The following is a 27,463-nucleotide window of genomic DNA, read 5'->3' on the forward strand; positions in this document are numbered from 1 at the left end:
ACTATAGAGGCTTGAGCCTATAGGAAACCAGAACTCATATCAAAAGGTCATCACAAATGAGCTTGAAATCTCTGGGTAGTGTCTTATTTAAAACACAATCTGCCTTCTGAAAATTCACCCGGAATCTAAATATATTAAAACTCTCCGCCGTCAATATCAACAAAAGAAATAAAGATATGACACGAAGAGGCCGGGGCACATTATGGAATTTTTGGAGCCCACATCGACTCCTTCACAGCGAGCGACTGCGAACTCCCTTCCTTCCTTATGATTAAAATGTTGTAAATTTTGATCTGACATTCTGACCGAGAGCGAAGTTGAACAGCAACGAAGGAGCATGGAGCAGTGGAACTGACGTCTCCTTCACAGCGAACACCTGCAAACTCCCGTCGTTGCTTCTGATCAAAATGTTGTAACTTCCGATCTGACCGGAAGTAGCGAAGTCGAACAACAACTTGGTAGGTCTGGTTCGAGTCCAAAAAACTGACCCGTTGGCAAAAAAAGGTTGGGTCGAATAGTGCCAGATCAGTTCTAGGTTCAACCCAAACCCTACCAGTGATCCGAAATTGACACCCCTATTTATCATAATAAAGTAAAATAACAAAACAATATTAAATCTTCTAATATTTTGACTCTTAATAAAACTAAAAAAAAATTCATATAGCAAATCGAACGTAGTGAAATAAAAGTCTGATTTTGTTGCTGACATTTTGTTGTCCAATTCAATGCAATTGAACCCTCAGCACATGACTGTTCCTTACCACAAAAATATATTATAACAACAAATTCATTACAAACTAAAGCAATTTTATTTTAAGAATTGCATATCACATTCCCCGAGTTACATGAACTTCAAATCAGTGTAACAAAATTTTTTTTCCTCACAGTTCCCATCATCCCCCTAAAAAACAAAAGCTCTTTAGAAAGCAAATTTTTTTACTAAAAATCTGCTTTAGAAAGCAGTAAGAAAGCTGTCGCACACAGAACAATAGTCTCCTATAATCTCAACTCCATCCCAAGTCATTGCTCAAAGGTGAAGTTGCTTTCAAATAAAATGTCCGAATCACATTGCAGAGAAAGAACATATAATCATCAGGATGGCACAGACCTTCAAATTCCTTGTACTGAAACAACAAAGTTTTATTTATGTATTTCAAAAGTAGATACAAATTTGTCATGTCGGCTGATTGAAGCTGCCGTTAGGATTGTTGAACACGATTCATAACGACAACTATAAAGACAAGTACAGAAAGCATAAACGAGGATTGCAGAACATGGTCGAAAATATCAAGTTCATCCTTGGCTCCATGAGAATGAAATATCTGACTTAAGTGCTTTGCAATCTTGTCCAGTACTTCCATGATTTTTGCCTTCGCATCGGCGATCCATTTCAGGATTCCATTGACAGGATGGGCGTCTTCTTCATTTGGATCTTGTGACTTACTTTCAGCTGATATTAAAGCTGATTAATAAGTCAAAATATTAAATAATACAGAAGGGAAAGTTTGAAGAAGCTGAAGAATAAGGTGTAGAAAACCACAGAGGGCAGATATAATTATGTTAGAGCCATGAAATTGAGAGCTTATCACACGTGGTAGAAGAACTTAGTGCTAATGCAAAGCAACTCAAATGAACATGGAGATAAAATACAAAAGATGTTTGATACATGCTATCCCAATTTAATCCGCTAAATATTAGGCTTCAAAACATGCTGTTAGAACGGTCTTCCTGGACCATCTAGCGGGTCCTTCCTGTAGCAGCTCTAGCGTATTGAGGTGGAACAGGCTTCCGTCTGTTTGACGCGAAACAAGCTTTCGCTTGGCATGTTTGCCCGCCCTTTTGGGTGCGGCCCAAGAGCAATTTTGATTAGGAGAAACAGAGGTTAGGAGGCAAAACCAATACAGAAGGGCTGTTTGGGGATTTGGAAAATTGTTGTTTGCTTTAAGGCTGTTTGGTTAAAAGAAAAATGAATGCATTAGATTCCTAATACATGGGTTTTGAACTTTTGGGTGTATTCTATCATCATTCATTTTTTGAGGTAAAGAGCTCTCGTCCGTTTTGATCGAGAACGGTTTAGACCAATTTTTTCTTGCATAACCACTACTGACGGCCACTGCAACCGCTTGCCGCCGCTGGCCATTGCAGCCGCTTGTTGCCCACCGGCCCACCGCGGCAGCCTGCGAAGATGACCCTTGCCAGCCCTTCTACATCGCCACTGGCCACCCCCGTCGCCGACCACTATCTACTGCCGCCAGCCACCCTGGGCACAACCATTTTACACTTTGTATTGCATTCACTTTACTTCAAATCAAACAAAAAAATTAAAGTCATGCATTCCATCCAAACAACTCCAAAGTATTCCTTTTAAACTGCATTATTTTTTTAGGCAACCAAACAGACCCTTAATAGGTTGTTTCCCTAGGGTTAGGGGTTCTTATTCACTGAATTTAAATTGTTCTTAGGTTGATTGGGCTCTATCCGGTGGCTAGGGATTTGGGAGAGCTGGATCTTCCTCTCCAATTACAAATCCATTGTATATTGCTTTTTTTCATCATATATCTTGTAATAAAAATAATATTTGTGTATTCTTCTCCCTATTTTCCTTGAGTTTGTTTTTTGGTTATGCTGAAATTCAATTTCAGCCAACGGTTAATTGTTTTCTACTAGCATTTCCTATCAAATGTCCCAAGCTGAAATTAATGTCTTTCCTTGCCAATTTCTGCTGTGTTTTCCCTCTAAAGTCCTAATTTCTACTTTTGAAGACTAGAATAATTATTTTTGCGGTTTGGAGCCTTGATCTGGGTACCTATGGCGAGAAGAAAGGTAGAGGTGTTGGAGAGGGAGATCGAACAATTGAAATTTGAAAATTTGGATCTTCAAACTCAATTTTTAGTTTTTAAAAGTCAAATTTCAGCCGTATATAAGATCAGGAGGTAGAGATTTTGGTGGGAGAAGAGAAAATGCCTCCCCTAGAGCTTATTCCCAGGGAGGAATCATATAGAGGGTATGAAGAGAGGCGTGAGGGGACCAGGCTTGAACGAAGGGGTGCTGAAATTGAGAGGGGTGGAATTTGAAAGGAGAAGGGAGTTGACCTCATTTTTTGCCCGAATGCCCTTGAGTGTCTTCGGTCAATCGGTCAAGTCGATTGGCCCTCGTCGATCCTAATTTGAGTTGAATCGACGTCAATTTGGGTTTAGACTAATTGTAATTTAACTTTTTAGTTACTAAATACACTACAAATCTTGTTATGAAAGCACTCTTGCTAATTCATTTGAATGAACCCCTTCGTATAAAACCAAATAGCGGGCACTAATTGCAAGTGCACTATAGCTACTTGAAGAAATATCCTAAGACAAATATGCGAGACTTTGTTACTTACATAAAAATCATAACAGGAAAGTTCCTAATAGATTCTACCGTTAAGCTAAGCAGCAAAGAATCATGATATGGCATAAGGAGAACAAACCTTCATAAAAGGATTTCTTGAATTCTTGTACGACCTCATTCTTCATAACTGCATCCCATACAGCTCTATCAGATGACAATGAAACAACCACCTTCTGCAAGTAGAAACACTTACACAGTAATTACACAGGTAATTTTAGAAAAAGTGATTCACACGCATAAATGAACATGCAAACTTATTGTTAAAAGAAGCTTACAACATCCAAAGCAAACTCTTAGAAGGATGATGCACCAGAAATAAAATAAATAAAAAATTTCCAAATAGTCTGAGGTAGGGGTGTCAATTTGGATCAACAAATCGGGTTCGGGTTGAACCCGAGTTGACCTGGATCTAATCGGGTCAACTTGAACCCGACCCGTTTGCTAACCGGGTCAATCTGAAACCGGATTTTTCCGGGTCGGGGTCCGGATCGGATTTCGGGTCATGTCAAAAATTGACACCCCTAGCCTGAGGAAGGATGTCAGAGTTGCATCACCTGAATAGAAGGATTCATTTGTAATAAGCGAAATGCATCAAGAACCTTCTCCCGTTCTCGAGATTGGCAATTTTTAGAGCTATAAAGATGCATGACGGGCTCAATCCAATCAGACTGTGATTCGGCTGACAATGACCGTGGCAATATTTTTGTTGTTGTTGAAGTTACTGCTTTATCCTTAACTTCCTCTTGTTCATGAGGAGACCTTTCTATTATCTCACCAAAGGGAACTGGAATAAACATTCTGCAAGAGAAAAATACAAGTTTAATAACTGCAGTTGCAAAACTGAATCAATGATGTAAGTGTGTACTTGCAAAGTATGCGCAGCATATCTAGGAAACAAGTCAGATGAATCGGTGATCAATTATTTATAAAACATATACTTGCAATAAATATGGTAGTGCATGTTAAAGCTACCATGCACTCTGATATTCAACCGAGTCAATCAAAGGTTGACCCACCTACTTCGTCTTGGCCATGTGTGGAGTTTTTTTTTTTTTTTTTCCAATTTTTTGGGTCATTGGTGAAGTTGGTCAAAATTGTATGTCCAATCGAAAGAATCTACATTACTAGCACTACCAATTAATATAAAGTTAATGGTGGATGGAAGCTAGGGACCTTAGCTACAGTGTATGTGACTGATGAAAATCTGATATCATCTTGAACGTTTTGAGCTGTTCAAACTCACAAAATGAAGAAGAACAAAGAATTAGATAGAAGGGGAAATCATTTATTCTTTTCATACCATCATCCTCCCTAAATGAGGGTATTTATAGAATACAATGCCTCAAGCTACTTAACTCTCACTAATTAATCCACTTTTAACTACTAACTAAAGTTGATTCACAATATTACTCCTCTCACAATGACCTTGCCCTCAAGGTCAAACTCCTCTATTTAATTCAACAGAGGTGATGGCCATCCATTCAACCACATTTCTCAAACGAGTTTCTTTATATGATAGACCAAAATGAAGTCACAAACAAAAACATTGACCAATTGGCACTTGAGAAACTCCATCCCTTAGTGGACATGAAGGTGGTGACAATCCATTGGCCACAATTCTACTTCATCAATCTTGTGCATAAGTAGTGTTTCATAATCATTGTCCATGCAACCCTTTTATAATCTCTTCGGTAAACAAACTTGAAATGTTTTGGCCCGCATTATCTAAAATTTGATCTTGATGTGTAGGTTAAATGATCTCAAGATGACACACAAATTGTAAAATATTTTGCTTGAAAGAATTCAAACTCAACTATTTGTTCAAATACATCCAGAGGTAGCAAAATAATATCAAACCATCCATATGCATCAATGCAATTATAACACTTTGTTAATTGGACAAATTATGGTAAGAAATATACAGATCAACATTAAAAAGTCATTCATGTAGATTATCTAAATTGAAATATGAAATATCTATTTTAATGATTCTTGAATAAGCGTGAAACAATACCAAAAATGGATTGGGTTCTACAAATATCCTTGAATAGATCTGTTGACCGCATTTTTTAATAAGGTTGACAAGATTTGGTTCTAGCTTAGCTTGGTCTCATGTTGTCATTGTCCTAGTGTAGACCCAACCATATTTATATTCTCCTAGATAGACACCCCTTTAGGCTTATCTTACTTAAAACCTAAACACCTAAAACCTTGAACCCCACCTAAACAATCCTAAGAAGCTCTAGACTTCCTTGAGAACTTCCTTGGTGTATTCTAGACTTGTTAAATCTTACTAAAATCAATTGAAAAAACTCCCTTGGCTACGTGATTCCCCATAAGAGAATATTAGCCTATCCTAATGCTATTCGGATAGGAAATCCAAACCCTTGGATCATACCCATTGCATACTAACTCAAAGAAACCTATTATATTGGATTTAGTGACTTGCTAAATCCTATAGAGTAGCGTCATTTAATTAGACCTAGCCTTAATCACCTATGACGCTTAGCACTACCCTAGCTTTGAGGCTTGGTAATGAAGCCAAGTCTAATTTTTTCCATTAGATAACTTAGAGTGTCCTGATTGGACTCAAGTCTAGCTCTTAAGGTGACTTAATTAGACTCAAGTTTAATCCTAGAGTTAAAAAGGCCAAATCATAGGATAATTTACCTTCATGACAAGCCATTAATCTAAAGCTGTTGCGAATCAAAGCCAAATAAAATTGAACCCAATTAAAACCCATAGGTGATGAATGACCAGTTGACCCTATTCATGGTATTATTAGGTCTATCAAATACCTTAAATTGCCAAGGCCACAATTGGGAATCATTCCCTGAGTTAAGTAATCTTAATATAATGCAATTGAATCATGGTAAAAAAAAAAACACAGGATTCAATGTGACATTAATTGTGGCATATTGGATTAAGTTGCTTTAACCTTAGATTGATCCTAAGGCTTAGATAGACGGGCACCTATGACACTTAGGAACCTATCTTGAGCAAGTCAATTCAAAATAAATTTATTTGAATCTAATTTGAAATAGGCTTAAACTCAAACCAAAACCCATGAAAGGAAGGACTTGCTTTAGGGAATCCATAAGTTCAATTAATTCAATCCATCCACGAACTACTAAACCCTTAGCCCTTGGTTAGCATAATGGACTTAGAAGCCTTTCTACCTAACCTATAATAGGTAGTTAGCTCCATTAAATCCAAATTCAATTAGGCCAAAACCAAAGTTCAAATCCAAAAAGACAAGCCTAGCTCAAGTTTTATAGAAATGCATTTGGTTTAACCCTTGGTCCAATTAGCGCTAGGTCTCACCTTAGGTGACCCTAGCTTGCTTGTGAACCCAACATATGGGTGAAGTTGGCTGTCTTGTCAACTAGGCCTTAGTCAAATTAATTTGACCAATGAACCTAGATAACTACTAAGTTAAGATCCCAATGAACTCATTCCTTCGAGTTTAAACCCAATTAAGCTTACATTTGGATAGATTATGTTTCAGATCATAAAAAACCTACCCTAAGTGATTCAACCCATTGACCCGACACATGGCAAATTACATTAAACAAACCTAATCATTCTCAAGCCCTATTGAGTCAATATGTGACTTCTGCTAGGTCCCTAGGACTCACTCCTAGCGAGTTCAGCTAGATATCCCAACTTTCCAAACCCCCCTACCCACAAGGTGGTTTATAGTGTAACTACCAATCCAGGTTATTCTAGCCCAATTTAATTGCATTAGGCACTTGGAAAACCCCAATTGAAACTTCCCTAATAGTTCTTTCAGCTGGGAAAGCTAGCAATGACCTAATTAAGCCCATCGAGCTGAAGCAAACCCTATAAATAGGGCTTGATCCATCCAAAATTGGGCATGCTCGCTGGATCCCTAAGCTTTCCCATATTTAAAAAGAGCTGACACTATCTCCCTCTCCATCATAGGCCTTTTTGTGTGCAAGAAGACCAAGCTTTGATAAACCCATGACGTTGTCATCAAAGAAATTGGCACTAAGGCAAGCGGCCAATCTTTCAGCAAAGCTTCATTTCATACAAACAAAACTTCTAAATTCATTCTATTCATAAAAAAAAGCTCTAAAGTAAGTTATTTCCCCAAACGCTTACATTGGCCTTAGATCTCCAGGCTTTCTAAAGAGAAGTACAATGATGTGTAGATCCAACTGTAGGATATTCCTCTCTAACCCTTTTGAAACTTTTCAAATCAGAAGACCCTATGGATCGTCTTTGATCACCAACGATCACGGCCATTCATAGGAACAATCTCTTTTAGCACTTGGAGGTTGAAAACAACCATAGGCCCTCCAATCTAGCTTGATTAGATCAATGGAAGAGATATCATTGCATTCATTAAAATCACCTCATGTCCTACATCATCTCAGATTCAACTAGAAGTCTAGAACCATCACATCTATGATCGGATGGTCTCTAATCAATCTTGCTTAACCCACATGGCAATCAAGCCCACAATTGAACAATAAATCCAAGAGGTTGGTGCTACATGTAATAGCAGTACATAGTTAGTTGGTTTGATTGTATAATTAACTAAATAGTATAAAATGATTTGTTTGCTTCCAAAAATAATAACAAAAAAAAAATCAGAAAAATAAATAAAAAAATGTTGACTCATAAAAATGGGAAAATTTCAAATAAAATGCTTCTAAGTGCTGATAACTTATGTGAATAGAGATTAATAATTTTCTAATAATTAATCTTCAAAATTAAATTAATTACCCAAATTAAACCTAATTGCTTTCGAACTCCAAGTTGATGTTCAAAAGGCTATTTAGGACCTTTGGTTCTAATTTCAATTAATTTAGAGAATGTTAGAATTCATATAAATTTTCTTAAGATTAATGTTAATTTAATAATTAATTAATTAATTATCTTAATGAAAAAAGTTATATAAATGTGAAACCAGCTTCCAAAAATATCTACTAAAGCTAAAGAACAGAAGAGAACTATCTTAAACCTTATTCAATGCATGAAAACTTGGCTTCTTAATATATATATATATATATATATGGAAACAATTCCTAAAAAAATTCCCAATTTTCATAGGGATTGTATTTAGGTCTCTCTGACCTCTATGCAAAATTTCATGGCCCTAAGAATTCTCTTAAGCTCAAATCACCTTTAAAAGAGCCTTAGGTCCACTTGATCCAGTCAAGTAAATGGTCTCCTCACCCTAGCCTCAAAATTATAGGCCCATTTGCTTAGCCCAATCAAGTAAATGTTCACCCAAAATCAAAATCAAAACACAAACTCATCTACTCGATCAAATGAAATAGATAATTCTAAATCCAATCTTAAATCCTTAGGTTATTTCCTAAACCAAATATAATAAATGAGCCAACTTAAGAAAAAAAAATGTAAAAGACATTTTACTTTCTTATAATGCAATGAGTTATCATTTCACTCATTGGGTTGACTGTTTATTTTATTGTCTTAGGATACGATAGATGACATGCTTATCGAAAAATGTATCGTTAATATTCATTGAGTTACTCATAACTCCATATAAAATATGAAACATATCCTTAAAATCCAAATAAATGCTGTAAGTTAATATTCAAAAGTCAGCATTATACCCATCACTTGGTAGATGAACGCATACATAGCCTTATGAGTCATATATTAAAATTAACAACCTAGTTCACATGAGGATGGATAACCAAGAAAAGTTTGCATTAGTTAGTAAACATTAATACTCACATGGTCAAGCATTTTAGTTTTAGTAGCCAAGTTGTATGCCTGAGTTCTTAAATGGAATAGACTAATCTATCTTGAATTTGCATAGAGATTTTGACAATATGCTTTTAAGGTGGGTTTAGCTTACTATCATTTTGACAATATGCTTTTAAGGGGGGATTTAAGTCCCTTGCATATCTTATATCTAAGTTGGTCCAAGTTACTATCCAATGGCAATTCTCACCTTAGATATAAGATCTAAGATTGATGTCTTTCATAGTTACCACATAAGTCCTCACTCTTAGCCATTTTCTCAATATTGTGTTAGTGAAATGAAAACTTCAAATTTTTAATAAAATTATACTACTTAAATATAAATCAATTATCAAAATGTTAAAACCTAACATGTGGTAGATTTGAGCACTTCTATGTTTCAAAATCCAATGCTCTTAATTTTCCTCATTTAGTATTTATATAAAAATATATTCCAAAGATAAGCCAATCCTATTTGAAATTTCAAGATCATATTCTTTTATAAACTTCGAAAAATTATTTATCACAACTTTAATAAAAAAAAAACTAAGGAGATGACCTCTCTTGGAATGTAATTAACTATAAATGTCTTCTTTAATAGAAAACCTATATACCAAAATGAAATAAACCATATTCAATTCTAATGAATTAGATAGTGGAAAATCTCTAAGAATATAAAATTAAATTTTTTAAAAGTCCCTTAAGAATATAAAATTAAATTTCAAAAACTACTTTCCTTTTTAAGTCAATTCTAAAATAATATTTATATCTTTCAAGATGATTTATTATTCTCAATATCATATTTGATTATAGAAATTATATTCTTCAAATATATATTTAAAACTACCCAAATATTTCTTGGAGAATAAGAGAGGGTTCATCTTTCCATCATTAGCAATAGCTTATATTTTTATATATCGATAACTCACTTATCCTACTCATTGGTAAAAGTTGCTTTTCTTCCATTAGATAACTCATTCATTTTATCCTTAAATGAGTACAACAACAACAACAACATCAAGCCTTTATCCCACTACTTGGGGCCGGCTACATGAATCCTTTTTCTCCATTGTGTCATATTAAAAGTCAAATTCTCGTTTAAATCTAATAAAGAAAGTTCATTCCTAATATTTTCTAACCAAGTCTTTTTAGGTCTGCCTCTACCTTTCTTAACATAAGTCAAATCTAATACCTTTACTCTCCTAAGCGGGTCATTGGAAGGCCGCCATTTTATATGACCAAACCATCTAAGGCGACTCTCTCTAATCTTATCTTCTATTGGAGCTACTCCAACCTTTTCACGTATATGCTCATTTCGTATCCAATCTCTAATGGTAAAGCCACTCATCCACCTGACCATCCTCATCTCTGCCACACTTAACTTAGTATTATGCTTCTCTTTTAATGGCCAACATTCGGTACCATAAAGCATTGCAAGCCTCACCACCATCTTATAAAATTTTCCCTTAGGTTTGAGGGGTACTTTTCTATCACACAACAAGCCCGATGCATTCCTCCACTTCAACCATCCAACTTGAATTCTGCTGATAATATCCCTATCTATTTCAACATCACTCTGAATAATCGATCCAAGATATCTAAAACGTGCACTCTTATTAATGACTTGATCGCCCAAAGTCACAATCCCTCACTAAGTCTATCTACTCAAGCGAAAACCTTTAGACTCTAAGGTTGACCTCCATAATTCAAGTTTACCTTCAACTCCCTCTCTAGTCTTATCAACAAGAAGAATATCATCAGCAAAAAGCATACACCAAGGTATATCCTCTTGCAAATGTCTAGTGAGAACATCCATGACTAAAGCAAAAAGATATGGGCTTAAGGCTGATCCTTGATGTAACCCAACCCGACAATAACATCAAGCATTTATCCTTAAATGAGTGTTGTCATAATGAGTGTAAGAAACGTTCAATTAGTTGTTGTGGGTATACAACAATCAATTGGTAGCCTTGAGAAGATTAAAAATGAATCCTTGAAATGTATAAAGGGAAATGATCTATCGATCACTTGAATAGCAAATTTTCAAAGAAGATGAAACCGAGACCAAAGTGGTGGCACATCCATCATCTAGGTAGCCAGCAACTTTTGTATTTGTTGATGGTTACCACACGGCTCCTAAAATAGTGATATCACATGGTGATAGTATTATGCTTGTCAATGGTTCTCCTCAATTGTTGCATATGATCCCGATCAAATCGAAGGTGGATCTTTTGGCTCACCAACCAGTCCGAAAGATACCTTCCCAATTTTAAACTACCATATCTTATATCCCTCAAAATTCAGTAGGCATTCTAGGGTGAAGTTCCTCATGATTCCTCAAAATAAGTAAAAAACTATGCAAACCTGAAAATAGATTACAACATCACAATGTTGATTGATAAGACCAGAAACAAATCATATAGAATGTGTGATCACAATAGATATAATATAAGAAAAATGAAGAGAATTTTATTTTCTTTCCTTGTTTGGAAGTCGACACTTTTATGAGGTGATACAAAACTCTTAAAATATGTGTACCTAAGTCAATACTCTACTAAAATCTAAAAACAATTTTAATGCATCAAATAAAATGGCACATCAAATCCGTAGTGTATGTGGTGTATAATTATAAATATCCTAGAGTTTCTAATAAACTTAGAATGAGATGTAAGATGAAAATACAAAAAAACACAATCCACAAGTAACTAACATATAATTATAGCAAAAACTAATTATTGAAACTTGTTCACTATGAATTAGGTTGTTAAACCTAAGCTTATGTCCCAGCGGCTAACCAAGAGGGGGGGGGGGAATTGGTAATTAAAAATTTTACCCCTCTTTTTAAAATTTAAAACCGAGAAAACTAACTTTAGTGAATTTTATAGAAAACGTTTTTCAACCACAAGTTAAAAACAGTAAAACAAAAAATAAAAGCAGTGGAAAAATAAAAGACACGAGATTTATAGTGGTTCGGTCAAATACGATCTACATCCACTCCCCGGAGGCACCCTCCGAGTATTGCACTAATACCACTAGTGACTCTCCTTTTGCACCCACAGCAAGGCGGAGAAGCCTTTACAAAATTCTCTTCAACCACTATCCGGTGCGGCAGAGAACCGTCGTCCTTTTACACTCTTCCCAGTGTTGGCAGATAACCCTTCGTCCTTTCACACTCTCCTAGTGTGGATAGAGAACCTCTCGTCCTTTCACTCTCCTAGTGTGGGCAGAGAACCCTTCATCCTTTCACACTCTCCTAGTGTGGGCAGAGAACCCTTCGTCCTTTCACACTCTCCTAGTGTGGGCAGAGAACCCTTCGGCTATTCACACTCTCCAAGTGTCGGCAGAGAACCGGATCTCCTTGACAGATCTTCTTCACAAGAAATCTAGAAGGAAGAGAGAAAAGAGTGAAGTAATCAAAAACCAAAAGTAGAGACTTTTACCTTTGAGTAGTGAGTACCAAGTGAAACTTTCACGCTCCAGTAGTAAGAATTTTCCTTAAAACACTTCTCTCCTTGACTCTCCTTTCAATTGGCACGAAGATCAGTAGACAAAAAGATTAAGTGACAGTTTATATTATACTTTATATAGGGAAGACACAAAAATTCGTCCAAAAACTGCTAAAATTCAAGTCTGTCAGCAGTGGATCGTCCCGTACAATCCTGAATCGTCCCGAACGATGTTACTTATTTCAGTTGGAAACAAACCTAATGTATATTGGTACGAACTGACTTCGTACACGATAATCGTCCTGTACGAACAAGGTTCGTCCGATACGAACGGTTATACCATTAGGTCGGTTCTTAAATCTGCAGGAAGTCGCCAAATTTTCAAGAGTCGGTTCACTTCGTCCTGGGACGAATATGAGTTCGTCTGGACGAAATTTTTCCATAGGACATTTCATCCTGGGAGGCTGGGACGAATTGGAAATTCGTCTGGACGAAAATTTTCCAAAGAGCATTTCATCCTGGAATGAATATGGATTTCGTCTAAACGAAAATTTTCCAGAGAACATTTCGTCCTGGGACGAATTGGAAATTCGTCTGGACGAAAATTTTCCAGAGAGCATTTTGTCCTGGCACGAATATGAATTTCGTCTGAACAAAAATTTTTCAGAGCCCATTTCGTACTAGGACGAATAGGAAATTCGTCCTGGAATATTAGGACTTAGAAAATTTTTCTAGGCTTCATGTTCGTTCCATTGCTCTTCCGAGGAGATAATTGACTTGATCGTCCCGTACGAACTGTGTTCGTCCCTTACAATCAATATAATTTTTTAAAGATCTCCCTAAATGTGTGTGTGTTTACAATCACTCCCTCTCAAACTCAATTCAAAGAAAAATACAAGCTTCAATTTACAAACTATCTTATGCTGAATTTGATTTGAAGTCTTCATTAGTTTGGAGTTCGAATTTCCTGAAATGTTAGTCCACACAAGAGCAAAAAATAAATCTTCCAAAAATTGTTTAGGAGATAACAAAACTTAAAACAATAATATTTAGAATCATCAAAATTATATAAGTTGTAAGAATATAAAATATGCAATTAGTAACTCTCTTAACACTTATTGCTTTTAATGAAAAGATAACAAATAAGATTTTATTTTCCAAGAGATAATTTAAAAATTGCCCAAAATATGAAATTCCATAAGAAAACAGCAGCAAAAAATAAAATTCAGCAACTAATCAAATTCAAGTTTCAAAAAGAAATATCAACGAGTATCTTACTTGACATAATTTTAGTCACCACAAATCACCAACTAAATATGAGAGAAGAATATAGATAGAAATGGCCCCAAAAGTAAGAACCAACCATCAAAGCCAACATAAGGAGTCTCCCTCCCTAGAAGTGGCCCACACATGTGTGGCACTCGAAGAACACTCATCCAATAAGCACACACACAAGGGACAGAAATTTTGAAACTGTATTTTAATACTCACTGGTCAATTCATTTTTAAATGTCTCGAAGGTCCAATTTATATGACTTGTTTATGAATTTAAGAAATAACCCTTCAATCCCAAATTGTTAATGCACAATTATAGGCCATTTATCTCAAATTCTGAACACTACAACGTCATAATTATCATAGGCTCTCTCTGCATTCTTATAGGTTAATGCTATGCCAGGTCTGCTTTTCGTCATCACCACCTTGACAAAAGTAAATTTTATGTGATTAAAGCAGCAGCCCTATGGGCTATCCCCTTCATTTGTTGTATTAAGAAAAATAGAAAACTTCAGAACTCCAAGCACTAAACTCTAGTGGAGAGAATCACCCTTGTTATCTGAAGAATCATGCCACCAACCCTAAGATTTAACTACTCCATTTTCCTTATTTAATCCTAACTTCTGTTATTAAAAAACAGAACTGCATCAATATGCAACCTTCCATTGAAATAAGACGCAAACCTCTTTTCATGAAATTAATCTATTCATTATCCATTATTTTAGGAAGACATAAACAAGCAAATAGAATTTAACTACCCATCCCTGTTAAGCATAGTAATCGATAGTCATCATTTTCCTTCTACTCTACAAAAGAACAAAAATAACATGGAAAACATCTGCAAAACACACATAAAATCAGAAAAAATTCTCCTTCATTTTAGGCTAAGTGCTGGAAAAATGAGTCAAAGGCTGTATTTGGGTGATAGAACATGGAATACAAGGAAATGCAAAAACGTAAACTTTACGAACCACAAAATTCAACACCAGTTCAAAAAAATAAAGAAATAAGAAAAAAAAATTCATATATTCCAATGCACTATGACTTAGAATTTCTTTATTTCTTTCTTATGTAGGGATTTGGTTTGAATTTTTGGATGGGTGAAACAGTAATCATGCAAAAAAGGGGCTAAATTTATGGTTGCAAATTCATCATCAATCTATAAATTTGCAGGATTTTAATTTCATTTCCTCACTTTCTTTCAATCCAAACAAAGCTTAACAAAATGAAAATCCAAGAAAATAATGGCTAATTGGGTAAAAAGTTGTTAAATTTCATTCACCCTCCTTTCATCGAAACGTTGCATGGTTGCATCGATGTTCAAAGTATTGTTCTTTTTCAAAATCATCCAATGAGACGAGCAGACACCACCTACAAATTAGGTCAAAGGCGTGTCAAATCTCATCTCAAGTCTAGATACGCTGTGAGCTTCTCAATTTGTGTACCCAAAATGTACCCTTTCAACGAGATAATTACTTCGAACGATGAATTTATTGTAACTCCTCATCAACCCCACCCCACTCACACAGCCCTTCGGAGCTGAAACCCAGTACTCAACTTTAATTCGAGAAGAACAAAAAGCGAAAAAAAAAATAAAAAAATTAAAACAGTACAAGAATAGGGGATCGGTCAAGCGGTCACAGCGACCATGACTACCGGCCTACTACCCAAGACCAAACAAAAAATAGCACAATTTTAGAATAAGTCAAACTAACATTCCAAAATCTTCTAAATTCAGCAAAATAGAGTTCAAAACATAGACCAGATGGAGGCTGAATGAAAGAAAACGTGCCAACGAAAAAAAAATCGCAAAGAAAATGCGCAAATTAATTCCCAAACAAACAACTTACTGCTGAATAGAGGACACAGCCTCCTCGGCCTCCTGCGTGGTCGGTACCGGGCCAAACACGAACCGCTCAAACCGCTCCTCCATCTCCACCTCCTCATCCTCTCCTTCAATGGTCTCCCACTCTTCCCCATCGCATAAATAGAGCGCCGAACCTCGAGTCGCCGCCGCCACGACGGCCGCTGAACTCGAGCCCGAACGAGAGGAAAGCGCCGCCACTCGAGCCGGCATCGCCGCTCTATTACCAGTCGTGCCCGATACCACGTCCTTCACTCCCGCAACTCCTGAGCCGACCGCTCGCCCCACCGCACGCAGCACTCTTCCTCCCCCCATCCCCGCCGATCTCCGCATCTTCGCCTTTCTACCCCTCGCCTCACCTTCACGCTAACACGATGCTAAAAAGAATAAGCGGTGCTTGCGAGCCTTATCTAGATATTTTTTTCCGACCGGCGTACGAATTCTGACGGAGATGATCCCTTTCCTTTTGCCCCTATATCTCTTTTTTTTTTTTATGCTATATAAATAAATATGAAATTTAAATATTAGATATATAAATATTAGATAATTTTTCTATGAGCATATAAATACTCTTATTATATATTATAAAAAAATTGTATAAAAGTTTGTATGAACGCAAATGGAAAATTTTTGCTTCACGACAGCCTCACAAAATAGATCAAGATGCTCTAAAATCCAACTACGTGTAAGAAATCAGATTTTTTGTATTTAAAAATTAGAATGTAAACAAATTACCTAATTTTTAAATTGTGTAGTAGAATTTTAAAATTATCATGATGCATTTTATATGAGATTGTTTGGATGCATTTTTTTTTTCAGGGCAAGAGTTTTTTTACTTGACACTTAAGGCTTCGTGTGGGACAGCTTTTCGATTGTTTTATAAAAGAGTTTTTTAGTATAAAAAATTTTAGTTCATTAATTTTTTGTTTTAAAAAGCTGTTTTAGAAAGCAGTAAGAAAATTATCTCAAACGAAGCCTTAGACATCATTTGGGATAATTTTCTTACTACATTCTGTAGCAGCTTTTAGTACAATTTTTTTAAAAATAGAACGAAAAAGCATGGGCTATCCCAAACAAATTTTTTTAGTACAAAAACTATCCCAAACAAAGCTTTAATTTTTTGGTGTAGCCATTTCTTTCTAGTAAACATTCAATATGATACTAAGTTTTAAAATATAAAGTAAAATAATAAAATTTAAACTCAAATCTCTCTATAAACTTTTATTTAATTTGATTTCTAGGAAAATTTTCTAAATATATAGCTAATTTTATACACTACTTAGTTGATAATTAATTCAGTTCATAGAAAGTTTGATAGATATTATTAAAGTTTTGAATTTGAACTCTAATCACTTTAATAGATATAATTTTACTCTTTAGTAGGTAAAAAGATGCACAACTTAAAATCAATAAAATTGTGTAAAATAAATATCTATTCTTGGGAATTTCATTTGTTCAAAGTCTATATATAGTAATAATAGAAAATATATCATTATCAAAAACTCGAATTTAAGACAGCACTTGGTAGCAGCAATTTATAAAGCACTTTAGATTTCATCAAATTAAATGATTTTTTTATATACTTTTTACTATCATTAATTAGCAACAATTTAAATCCCCACTATTAATTTGCATCAATTAAAAATATTGCACTAATTTACAATAGTTAAAACCACTGCTATCTATGTTGCAGCAACGGTATACGTAACTCAACTTGGTATGTTAGTTGAGGGCTTCGGCTACAAATCAAGAGATATTGGGTTCGAGTTTTACATATGTGATGTGTGTGTATGAATTTACCTTAATTAGTATAAATGTCCCCAAAATATATATAGCAGTGATAATAACTGTCCTTACAAACTTTTTCTCCTGCAATAAAATAACAAGGTTCCATATCACATTCTGAAAATATAGTTTGAACTGTCCTTTGTTCCTCACGCTAAAAATTACTTATGATCGTTTTATTTTATTTTATCTTTATATTTATGCATATTATTTTTAATTTTCTTTTATGATTATTCTTCTTTTTCATTTTGAAATATTAGACCCAAAAAATATATATTGACATTGATTTTAATGTAGGTAATGAAAGGGGTATGCTACAATATTTCCTTATCAACCCAAATAGATCTCTTATAGATTTCCATTTAATCATATATAAAATCCAATGCCCTTTTTTCTTTGCTAAGTTCTTAACAACCCTTAGTAAATTTTAGATTTAAACCATTTTACATGGTTCATTTTACTAGTATTAGCAATATGAATAGCATTTTCTTCATGAGCATAGAAAACCCACCCTTTTGTTGGCACTATGTTAATCAAAGATACACTAACATAAAATGGCTCTTTACATGTTTGATTTTATGGCCAAATGCTTTATTTGAACTTATTTAAAAGATAGTAGCGGTTAAAAGAGCTTAATAGGCTGATAACTAGGAGCTTAATAGCCTAAATATAGGGAGATATCAAACAATAAATAATAACATTATATATAGGGTGAGTAGTATTAATTAGTGGACAATGTACTGGATTGCTTAGGAATGTTAAAATGCTTAAAAGTAGGGGTTGAGTTAGAGGTAAATTTTATGTAACTTTCTAAATTTAATTCTAAGCTACTTGATCCTTTGAGCCACTTTATAATGTTTGTGTTTCAATTTATAAACAACTCATGATAGTGCTCATTTTTTTTATTTTTTATTTATAAAACCCACAAAGGGGCCTATGTGTTAATAAGAAAGCGGTTATAGGTCCTAAAGGGATCAAAAGCTTGACTAAAAAATACAGTATTTGAAATAAAACTTAAAGAGCCTAGGATCCAACTAATACAAGTAATAACCAACAAAGGCAAAACCAGACAACCAAAGAAAACCCAAGAAGGAGTCCCTATAGGAAAACCAGAAACCCAATAGCGAGCAGCAACAGTGCAACACAACTAGAGAACCAAATCAAACTGCACGAGCAACTACAAGAAACACAACCTACAAGGAAGAAGAGTTAGTTCTGACAAAACGAAGTAAACAGAAAAAGAGCCAAAGGTGGAATAAACCAAACAACTACAATCAACCAGCAATAGAAGAGACCCGTTCGAGAGCGCTTTATCCAACCCCAAATCACAATACCACAATCAAAACCTAAAACCCCATTGAGAACAAAAGAAACCCAACAAACCAAACACCACTCAGACAACCAAACAAGCAGCCAAACCCAAAGCTAGAGCCCCAATCAAAGGCCTGTCATCAATTTAACCAGCCCGAAAATAACCAAACCCCCAAGCCGACCATTGCAGTGGAACCACAAACAAAACATGAGGCATAACCAAATAAGAAGCCCCAATACCAATAGCTAAGACAAAACATAAAAACTCAACCAACTCAAAAGGACAAAAGAAACAAAAATGAAAAACAAGCACTCATTTCTTTTTTATCTTTTCTATGTCTATGCTTAGCAACATTCTTGAAGAATCCCTCATCAACAATGCAAATAAAATTTAAACCATATTTTTCTAGATACTCATTGCCTTGGCCTTCAATTTCCTCCTCATCCTCCAAATTAACTGAAGAATCACAATCAGCTAACCATTCACTTTGAGACACACCATTATCCACTTCTTTCAAGGCCAAATGCACTAACAAAGAATTGTTGGAAACAATGGAAATGGGTACATAGATAAGCGACGCTTCAACATTAATATCCACTGAGGCCAAAGGCGATGGAACCATTATTAGTATTAGAAGAATGATCACCCATATTTTCCTGATTAAGTTCACAGTCATGACTACAATCATTTTCCAAAATAGAAGCTTTATAAGGAACCATAGCATTTTAATCGTTAGCAACATCCACATTGTTAACAACACTAGCACACACAACCAACTTAGAAATATCAACATGAGAAGCCACAACAAAATCTAGATCTCCTAAAAAGCTGTTAACCCGACATACCCCAGGGTCCAATTGGGTAGCATTGCCAACCCCATCTCCATCATTAAAACCAGCCTCAACACCTTGACCAATAATAGGAGAAAAGAAGGAACATGACAACGTGTTTTCCATATAATTTTTCGCATCCAAAATGTCATTATCATTCTCTCTATTTTCACAAGAATTAAGAACAGGAAATCCAACCGGCAACTGATTAGGAGTTACCACATCAACCTGAATGACAAGAGGGCTAGATTAATAGAGGGCACAATAATAGAAGGATGAAAAGAAGAACATTCATAATGAGAATGTCCCAGAGACTTGCAGTGACTACAAAATTTAGGAAACTCCATTTCTACAAACTGAACATAGCCAAACTTATCAAGGCCAAGCCAAAATCTGTCCTGTTTGGAGATGTCTAACTCAATAAGGATGTGAGCGACGGAAGGTCGCAATCCAATCACGATAGCATTGTCAGATTTAAGATGTTTACCAAAAAGCAACCCTAAACTATGGAGGATCCGTAGACAAAATAGATGAGGCCTCAAGTTAGGAAAAGATACCCAAATAAGAATCACATGGGATTCAACATTAATGTCAAAAATGGTCACATCTTTTTATTTTGCGCCAAAAGCCACAAAAATAGTACGATAAAATATGCTAATGACAACATTGGCTACTCTGGCCATCATAAGAACTCCTATGCTTCCCTCTCTGGCCTTCTCTTTCAAGTTTAAGGACGATAAAATATTTTTCGGGGTAGACAACTCATTTGAAGTTCTTTCCTCTTGTAAGTGCTGGCTTCCCAAAGGCTTCACATGAGGTAGGTGAACTTTTAGAAGGTGGTTTAGGGGGAGACTCTCTAGTGGTACATAATTTAGGACAACCTAACATTAAATATTATCAATTTATGTTCCCACAAATGTAATTCAAAGTGTTTGAGATGAGGGCCACCACCATCACTACGGGAAAACACGCGATTACCGTCAAATTAGTTAATGTTAAAGGATTTTGGTGGTCGACAATTGGCATAAATAAAATACAATGTTTAAGTAATAAATATGATTTAGAGTCAAATGACAAGAGCCATGAATATGATTCAGAGTTGAAATATATAGCCTTGTTTGATGACTCTTTACTGATCCTTTATTATATGAGCCTTGTTTAACAGATTTAGAGTGAAAATATGGATCCTCTCTTGGATGAGCCTCTTTTTTACTCCCCACATATTCGATAGGGTTGACTAATCAATGTAAACCTTATTTGGTCAAGAGTATGTAAAATCTCTTGGTAAAGTTGGGGCTACAAATGGCAGAGGCAATGAATTTGATACCACTTGAAATGAACTTATTGTTATCAAGTTTGGTTGAATTTTCCAAGAGATTTTGGAGGGGCCAAAAGGGAAAAACAAAATTTAGTTCCTTTTAATATAATCAAGTCCAATTTTAGAAAAGCTGGCATATCTCCCAATATTATCATGGGAGAAGTTTGGGTTTGAATATGGGATGTTAAAAGAGATTTAGGATGAATAGGGTAGAATTTCTTTCAACAGTTGTAGAAGAAAATTCTTGCAAAAATAAATTTATTGTCAAAGAACTTAACCACTAATCTAATTAGAAGGGAATTATTTTACCAAAAGATTCCAAACTTCATTCAAATTAATATTAATTCTTCATTATAGAAATATTAATATCTTCATACAAAATTTTAAAATATTTTCATTTGAAATTTCAAAAATATAATAAGATGAAATAGCATTTCTTTGAAATAAGGATGTGGTTGGTGTGAGTGGATTGGCATGATGTAACCATTCCCTTTTTTCATAAAGAGTAAGCTAATCTGACTCTTTAGTGTAATAGCCTAATTTTCAATTTTTAGATTTCATTATATGGGCATCGTGGCGTAGGGATTGGCAAAGCATCAGTATTGAGTTCTCGAGAAAATGGAGAAAATTAAGGGATTTGAGTGTGCATTATAGCTCTTGATGACTATGCTGCGACACTAAGTCTTAGGTGAAGAGATTTTGGGAGAATCTGAAAGATTCTCTAGGAGCACAATGACGTTGGGGAGTTAAACTTTGTAACTCTAGGTCTGAAACTTCATTTATAATAAAAATATTTAAATCAATTTCATTAAACACATCACCTAAGCCATCCCTCCCTCATTTTTTGTTTGTCTTTCCACGGAAGAAAGGAGTAGATAAAAAGGAGAGAATATGAGAGAGAGAGAGAGAGAGGAGAGAGAAAGTTTATTTCAAGTCATTTTTATATGTAGCTCTAGTTGAAAAAAGTATTCTGATTGTGATAGATAACCCAAATCATATTTTAGTTTTCAACAATTTGTATTTCTCAATTTTTATCTCTCATAAATTTGATTAAAATGGAATACCTCTCGTTCTATGTTTTACATTATAACTTTTAATATGTGATAGATATCATCATATTTAGCACTTTGATGGATTAATATTGAAATTTTATTAGGTGATTTTATTTATATGTCATTTTAATTAAAACAATTAATATAATATTAATTATAAAATGACTAGGAATAAATGTAATGAATTTTGACATGAAATACATAATATGTATACCTTCAATGGATTTTGGCATACTATAGGCATATTAATGAGTATGCTGATAATTGTATTGAATATGTATGAATCATGCTTTATATGATATGAAATATGTGTAAAAATAAGAAAGGCTGGCTAGAAATGATTGACTTATGAAGGTTAGTTGGAGACATATTATCCTATATAGGAGGGTTGACTAATGGACTTTCCTTTAAATAAGATTTATGATGTAATCCTAAGTGATATGAAAATGGAGATATAAGTAGACTGACTTATATGATTGTCAAAAATCTATACTTATGGGTCCCCAAAAAGATTTGAATGAATGGTTATTTACTTTTACCCCATTCATCATCTCGTGGATCCGTCGGGGGCTGAATTATTCACTTCTTTTCTTTCACTAGCACCTCATTATTCTTGGAGGTTGTTTGACAATTGTTGCTTTCGGTTCATAAGCTGGGGGTCAATCACCTCATTGCATTTCTACATAATGGATTGGAAGACAGATATGTCGATGATCTATTTAGTGGCAATTATACACAGACGGGCAAGAAGTAATAACTTCTTACAGGAAAGTCACCTAATTAATATGTGATATGAGATTGGTTCTTGAAAATAGGACTAATATGATAAAGATTGATACCTATAAGGTTGGCCTAAAAAATTGGATGCATGAAAAACATGACAGGTACCAGATGTTCTATCTTGCATATATTACTTGTATATTGATAAGATAAAAGATATTATATTATTTACCTTTGATTTTGTTATTTTATGTTTGTAATCTTTATATTTTATGTAGAAAATTATTTAAAAAAATAAACAACATCACAACATCAAAACACATTTCAATGTCACAACACTGCAATGAAGAGCTCACAAAACATTTACTAGAGAGCTTAACACTGAGGCGCTATCTAGTTAGTTCAGAAATGCTAGATCAAAGCGCCATAGTGCCAAATTACCTAGCACAACTGTATAGGATGGTTGGACTAGTGAATTAAAATGACTATTGGTTAACCGATGTGATAGTTCAACATAAATGCAGTGCCACCAAGCCAGTGTTGCAGTGATAGGTTATTAAAAATGAAAGATTATAAATAGTTTCATTATTCTTTATAAAAAGAGATTGGCCACTTAGAGGAGTCATTTGTAATGTCATGCGGGGAGTGTGTGTGAATGTATTTGAGTGTGTGTAAGGAGTGTATAGCTTGTGTTTATTGTATTAGAGTCTTATATTGGATGGTAGTAAAGCAAAAGAGTGAGTCACGATCGTTGAATTACTTTTGGGTCATTTTCAAACTTTTTTTGTTGTGTTTAAAGTAGTATCTTGTGTTGTTCTTATGAACAAATATTTTAATTTGTATCTTATATTTGTACTTATGAACTAATTCAAATACAATGTTTATTATATTTATTTTATTTTTTGACTTATTGCAAAGCCTCCATATATAGCTAATAAGCTATTCTGAATCTGTGATGAATTAAAAGGCATGTATTGCTTAGATTGTGGTTTAATATTTATTATATCCACATTATTTTATTTTCTTTAAACTTAAGGTTATTTATCTATAGGCCTTACATAAATGTAAAACAAAGTGTGATCTTATACCCAAATAGATGGACTAAAAAAATAATTATAAAACTTAGAATGCAATACTGTCATGCATGGACACATAGTGGTTAGGATTATATGGTCTTACGAAGATAGTTTACTTAGAATTAATGAAGATCCTAGCTTATGTTTCAACGAGATCGACATATATAAGTTATACAATTAGTATGATCCACATCAACTATAAGAACTAACCATCTCTACTATAATCATATTCCTTTTGAGGATTCATAGGTTTAGAACTTTATAAAAATTAGAAAACTATTGTTCTTGCATTATGAAACTTATTACTTTTAAATTCCAACACCTTTTTCATTAGTTCACTAGATAAACGTAGCCATTCAATAAGTAAAGTCTAGTTTTGGTATACCTCTCACCAAGTTCATTTGGGTAATCCTCCTAAGGTTTTTTATGCTAGAATGACAAAGTCTCCTATGCCAAAGCCATGACTCATCAAATACAGTTTTCAAACAAAAAGCAGTACGAGATTGAATATAATTCAAGTCTAGCATATAAATATTATTTACCCTTTTACCATTCAAAACATCTTTACCATTTATGCTTAATATGCAGCTAGTAGGAAAAAAATTTCACACAATATCCTTTATCACATAACTGGCTTATACTTAACAGGTTATGCTTTAAGTCTTCTACTAATAACGCATTCTCAATATAAAATTTATTAATATTTTTAATCATACCTGATCCAACCACCTTCCTTGTGGTGTTATCTCCAAGTGTAACTTTGCCTCCACTCCTGGCTTTCAGCGATATGAATTGTGCAGTATATCCAGTCATATGCTTTGAAAATCCAATGTCTAGGTACCATATGCTCTCATGAGGTCTTGTGTGAGAGAAACCCTCTTCTTGATCTGACTGATCAAAACTATCGGCCATTATGCACAGATTAGTAACTTCATCTTCTTTTTCAGTTTCTGATGAATCTGAAGCTGAGTCCGCCCAGAAAGCTCTTTGAAATTTCTTCTTGTCCTTCTTTACAATTGGTTTCTCCTCTACCTTCTCCTTGCTAGGAGTGGCTTTGAGTTTTGGGCATTCAGTCTTGATATGACCAGGTTTCCTGCACTCATAGCAAATCACATCATTTGAAATATTGGCATTTCTATTAAATTTACCTCTATTCTAATGTTGGCGTCTCTTCTACTTCCTCTTCAGAAAGCTTCTGAATTGCCTAGTCATCAATGCGATGTCGTCTTCATCCTCAGGTTATGAGTGTTCACTCTCAGACTCTTTCACATTTAGTGTTATGTTCTTCTCCATTCATGGTTCACCTGCATCAATCTTTCTTTAGCTAACTCCTTGCTCATTATAATTGCAGTAATTTTAGCATCATAAGCAGTAGGCAAATAATGAAGAATCTTATTAACCATTTCAGTATTCGTTAGTTTCCTACCCAGTGCATGCAAAGAGGTGACTATTTGTGTGAATCTTGTGTACATATCAGAAATGGATTCATTTGGTTTCATGTGAAACAGTTCATAATTATGCAACAAGATATTAAGTCTAGATTGCTTAACCTCATTAGTCCCCTCATAAGTTATACAAAGTCTATCCTATATGTCCTTCCCACTTTTGCAAGTGGAAACTCGCATGTACTCTTCTGATTTTAAAGCACAAAAGAAACTATTCAAGCATTATGCGTTTAGTTGTGCTAAGTCACATTCTTCTACTGTCCAGTCTACAAAAGGTGTTTTAACTCTAACTCAGTCAACTAGTCTAGTTGGTTTTGTATACCCTTCATAAACTAAGATCCACATACCATAATCAAGTGATTGTAAAAATATAGACATGCGTGTTTTCCAAAAATCAAAAGGTATATTATCGAACAGTGGAGGTCTAGTTATAGAGTAACCCTCGGGTGTATTTCGGTTTCTAAATGTAGCCATCTATGTTAATCAAAAAGTAGTCTAAACTTATGATTTTGAAATAAAGCTCTGATACCACTTGTTGAAACTCGTTCACTATGAATTAGGTTGTTAAATCTAAACTTATGTCCCACGGCTAACTAAGAGGGGGTGAATTGGTAATTAAAAAATTTAACCCTCTTTTTAAATTAGGAAACAAAATAAAACTTTCGTGAATTTTTTTAGAAAATATTTTTCAACCACATAGTGTGGGCAGAGAACCCTTTGGCTATTCACACTCCAAGTGTCGGCAGAGAACCATTCGGCTATTCACACTCTCCAAGTGTCGGCAGAGAACCAGATCTCCTTGACAGATATTCTTCACAAGAAATCTAGAAGGAAGAAAGAAAAGAGTGAAGTAAACACAAATTAAAAGTAAAGATTCTTACCTTTGAACACCAAGTGAAGCCTTCACACTGTAGTAGTAAGAATCCTCCTACGAACACTCTCTTACACTCTCACCATGACTCTTCTTTATATAGGCATGAAGATCAGTAGGCAAAAAGATTAAGTGGTAGTTTAGTTTGGACTATTTATAGAAAAGACATAAAAAAACCATCAAAAAACTGCAAATTTTCAAGTGAATACGCATTGGATCGTCCCGTTCAATCGTGGATCATCTTGGACGATTTTACTTAAATGCGTTGGAAACGAACCTAATATATATGGGTACGAAATGACTTCATACACACACATCGTCCCGTACGGACTAGGTTCGTTTGGTACGAATGGTTATTCCATAGGTCGGTTCCCAAAAACTGCAGAACGTCACTAAAATTTCAGAGTCGGTTCACTTCATCCTGGGACGAATATGGGTTCATCCGGACGAAATTTTTCGAGAGAGCAACTCGTCCCGGGACGAATACACTTCGTCCTGGAACGAATACACTTCGTTCTGAACAAAAATTTTCCAGAGAACATTTCGTCCTGGGACGAATACACTTCGTCCTGGACAATCAGTACTTAGAAAAATTTTCTTCAACTCCTGTTCGTTCCATTTCTCTTACGAGGAGATAACTGACCTGATCGTCCCGTATGAACTATGTTCGTCCCGTACGATCAGTACAAATTTCTCAAGATCTCCTAAAGTGTGTGTGTATTCACTCAATTACAATCACTCCCTCTCGAACTTAATTCAAAGAAAAAATATATGTTTTAAATACACAAAGTATCTCATGCTGAATTTGATTTGAAGTCTTTGTAGTCTGGAGTTTGATTTTCCTGAAATGTTAGTACACATAAGAACAAAAATAACTCTTCCAAAAAGTGTTAGGAGATAACTATACATAAAACAATAATATTTGAAATCATCAAAATTAAACAAGTTGCAAGAATGTAAAACATGCAAATAGCAACTCTCTTAACAGCATGGTCCATAAATAGATGAGAGATCAAGGGCAAATATGGAGTGGTCCGGATGAACAGTCGATATTGAATCCTTCGATCATGGATTGTCTATCAGACATTTGAAGGTCTTAGTGACTTCAAAATTTGGTGAACTTGGGCTCATTGGATTTATCTCGTTGAGTCGCTCGATTCGATTATAAGCTCGTCATGTTTGGAAACCGTTTGGTAACTCAAATTGTGGTTTGAACTTTCCGACAGTGCTTCGGGTCCTTGATTTGAACTCATTTGGGCTCGGATTGAGTCGAATTTGGTGTTGTTGGGTTCGTATTTTTGAGACGCTCAGTTTGACTGTAAGTTCGCTGAAATCGGAGT

The 27,463-nt window shown here is 34.8% G+C and overlaps 1 protein-coding gene across 2 annotated transcripts; it reads right to left on the reverse strand.

Moving 5' to 3' along the window:
• Nucleotides 1-1,084: 1,084 nt before the first annotated feature.
• LOC110095289 lies at nucleotides 1,085-16,177 on the reverse strand. 2 transcript variants are annotated; one of them, XM_020820756.2, is made up of 4 exons: nucleotides 15,701-16,177; nucleotides 3,942-4,185; nucleotides 3,467-3,560; nucleotides 1,085-1,462 (listed from the first exon to the last, which is right to left on the reverse strand). In XM_020820756.2, the coding sequence occupies exons 1-4, from the start codon at nucleotides 16,045-16,047 to the stop codon at nucleotides 1,200-1,202; spliced, it is 948 nt and encodes a 315-aa protein (XP_020676415.2). In that variant the 5' UTR covers nucleotides 16,048-16,177; the 3' UTR covers nucleotides 1,085-1,199. The 2 variants fall into 2 exon arrangements, with proteins under 2 accessions (XP_020676415.2, XP_020676417.2); XM_020820758.2 differs by having other exon boundaries at nucleotides 1,085-1,450; nucleotides 15,701-16,176.
• Nucleotides 16,178-27,463: the final 11,286 nt, after the last annotated feature.

This window comes from Dendrobium catenatum, unplaced genomic scaffold (genome assembly GCF_001605985.2).
Source record: "Dendrobium catenatum unplaced genomic scaffold, ASM160598v2 fragScaff_scaffold_134, whole genome shotgun sequence".
NCBI classification, from domain to species: Eukaryota; Viridiplantae; Streptophyta; class Magnoliopsida; order Asparagales; family Orchidaceae; genus Dendrobium; species Dendrobium catenatum.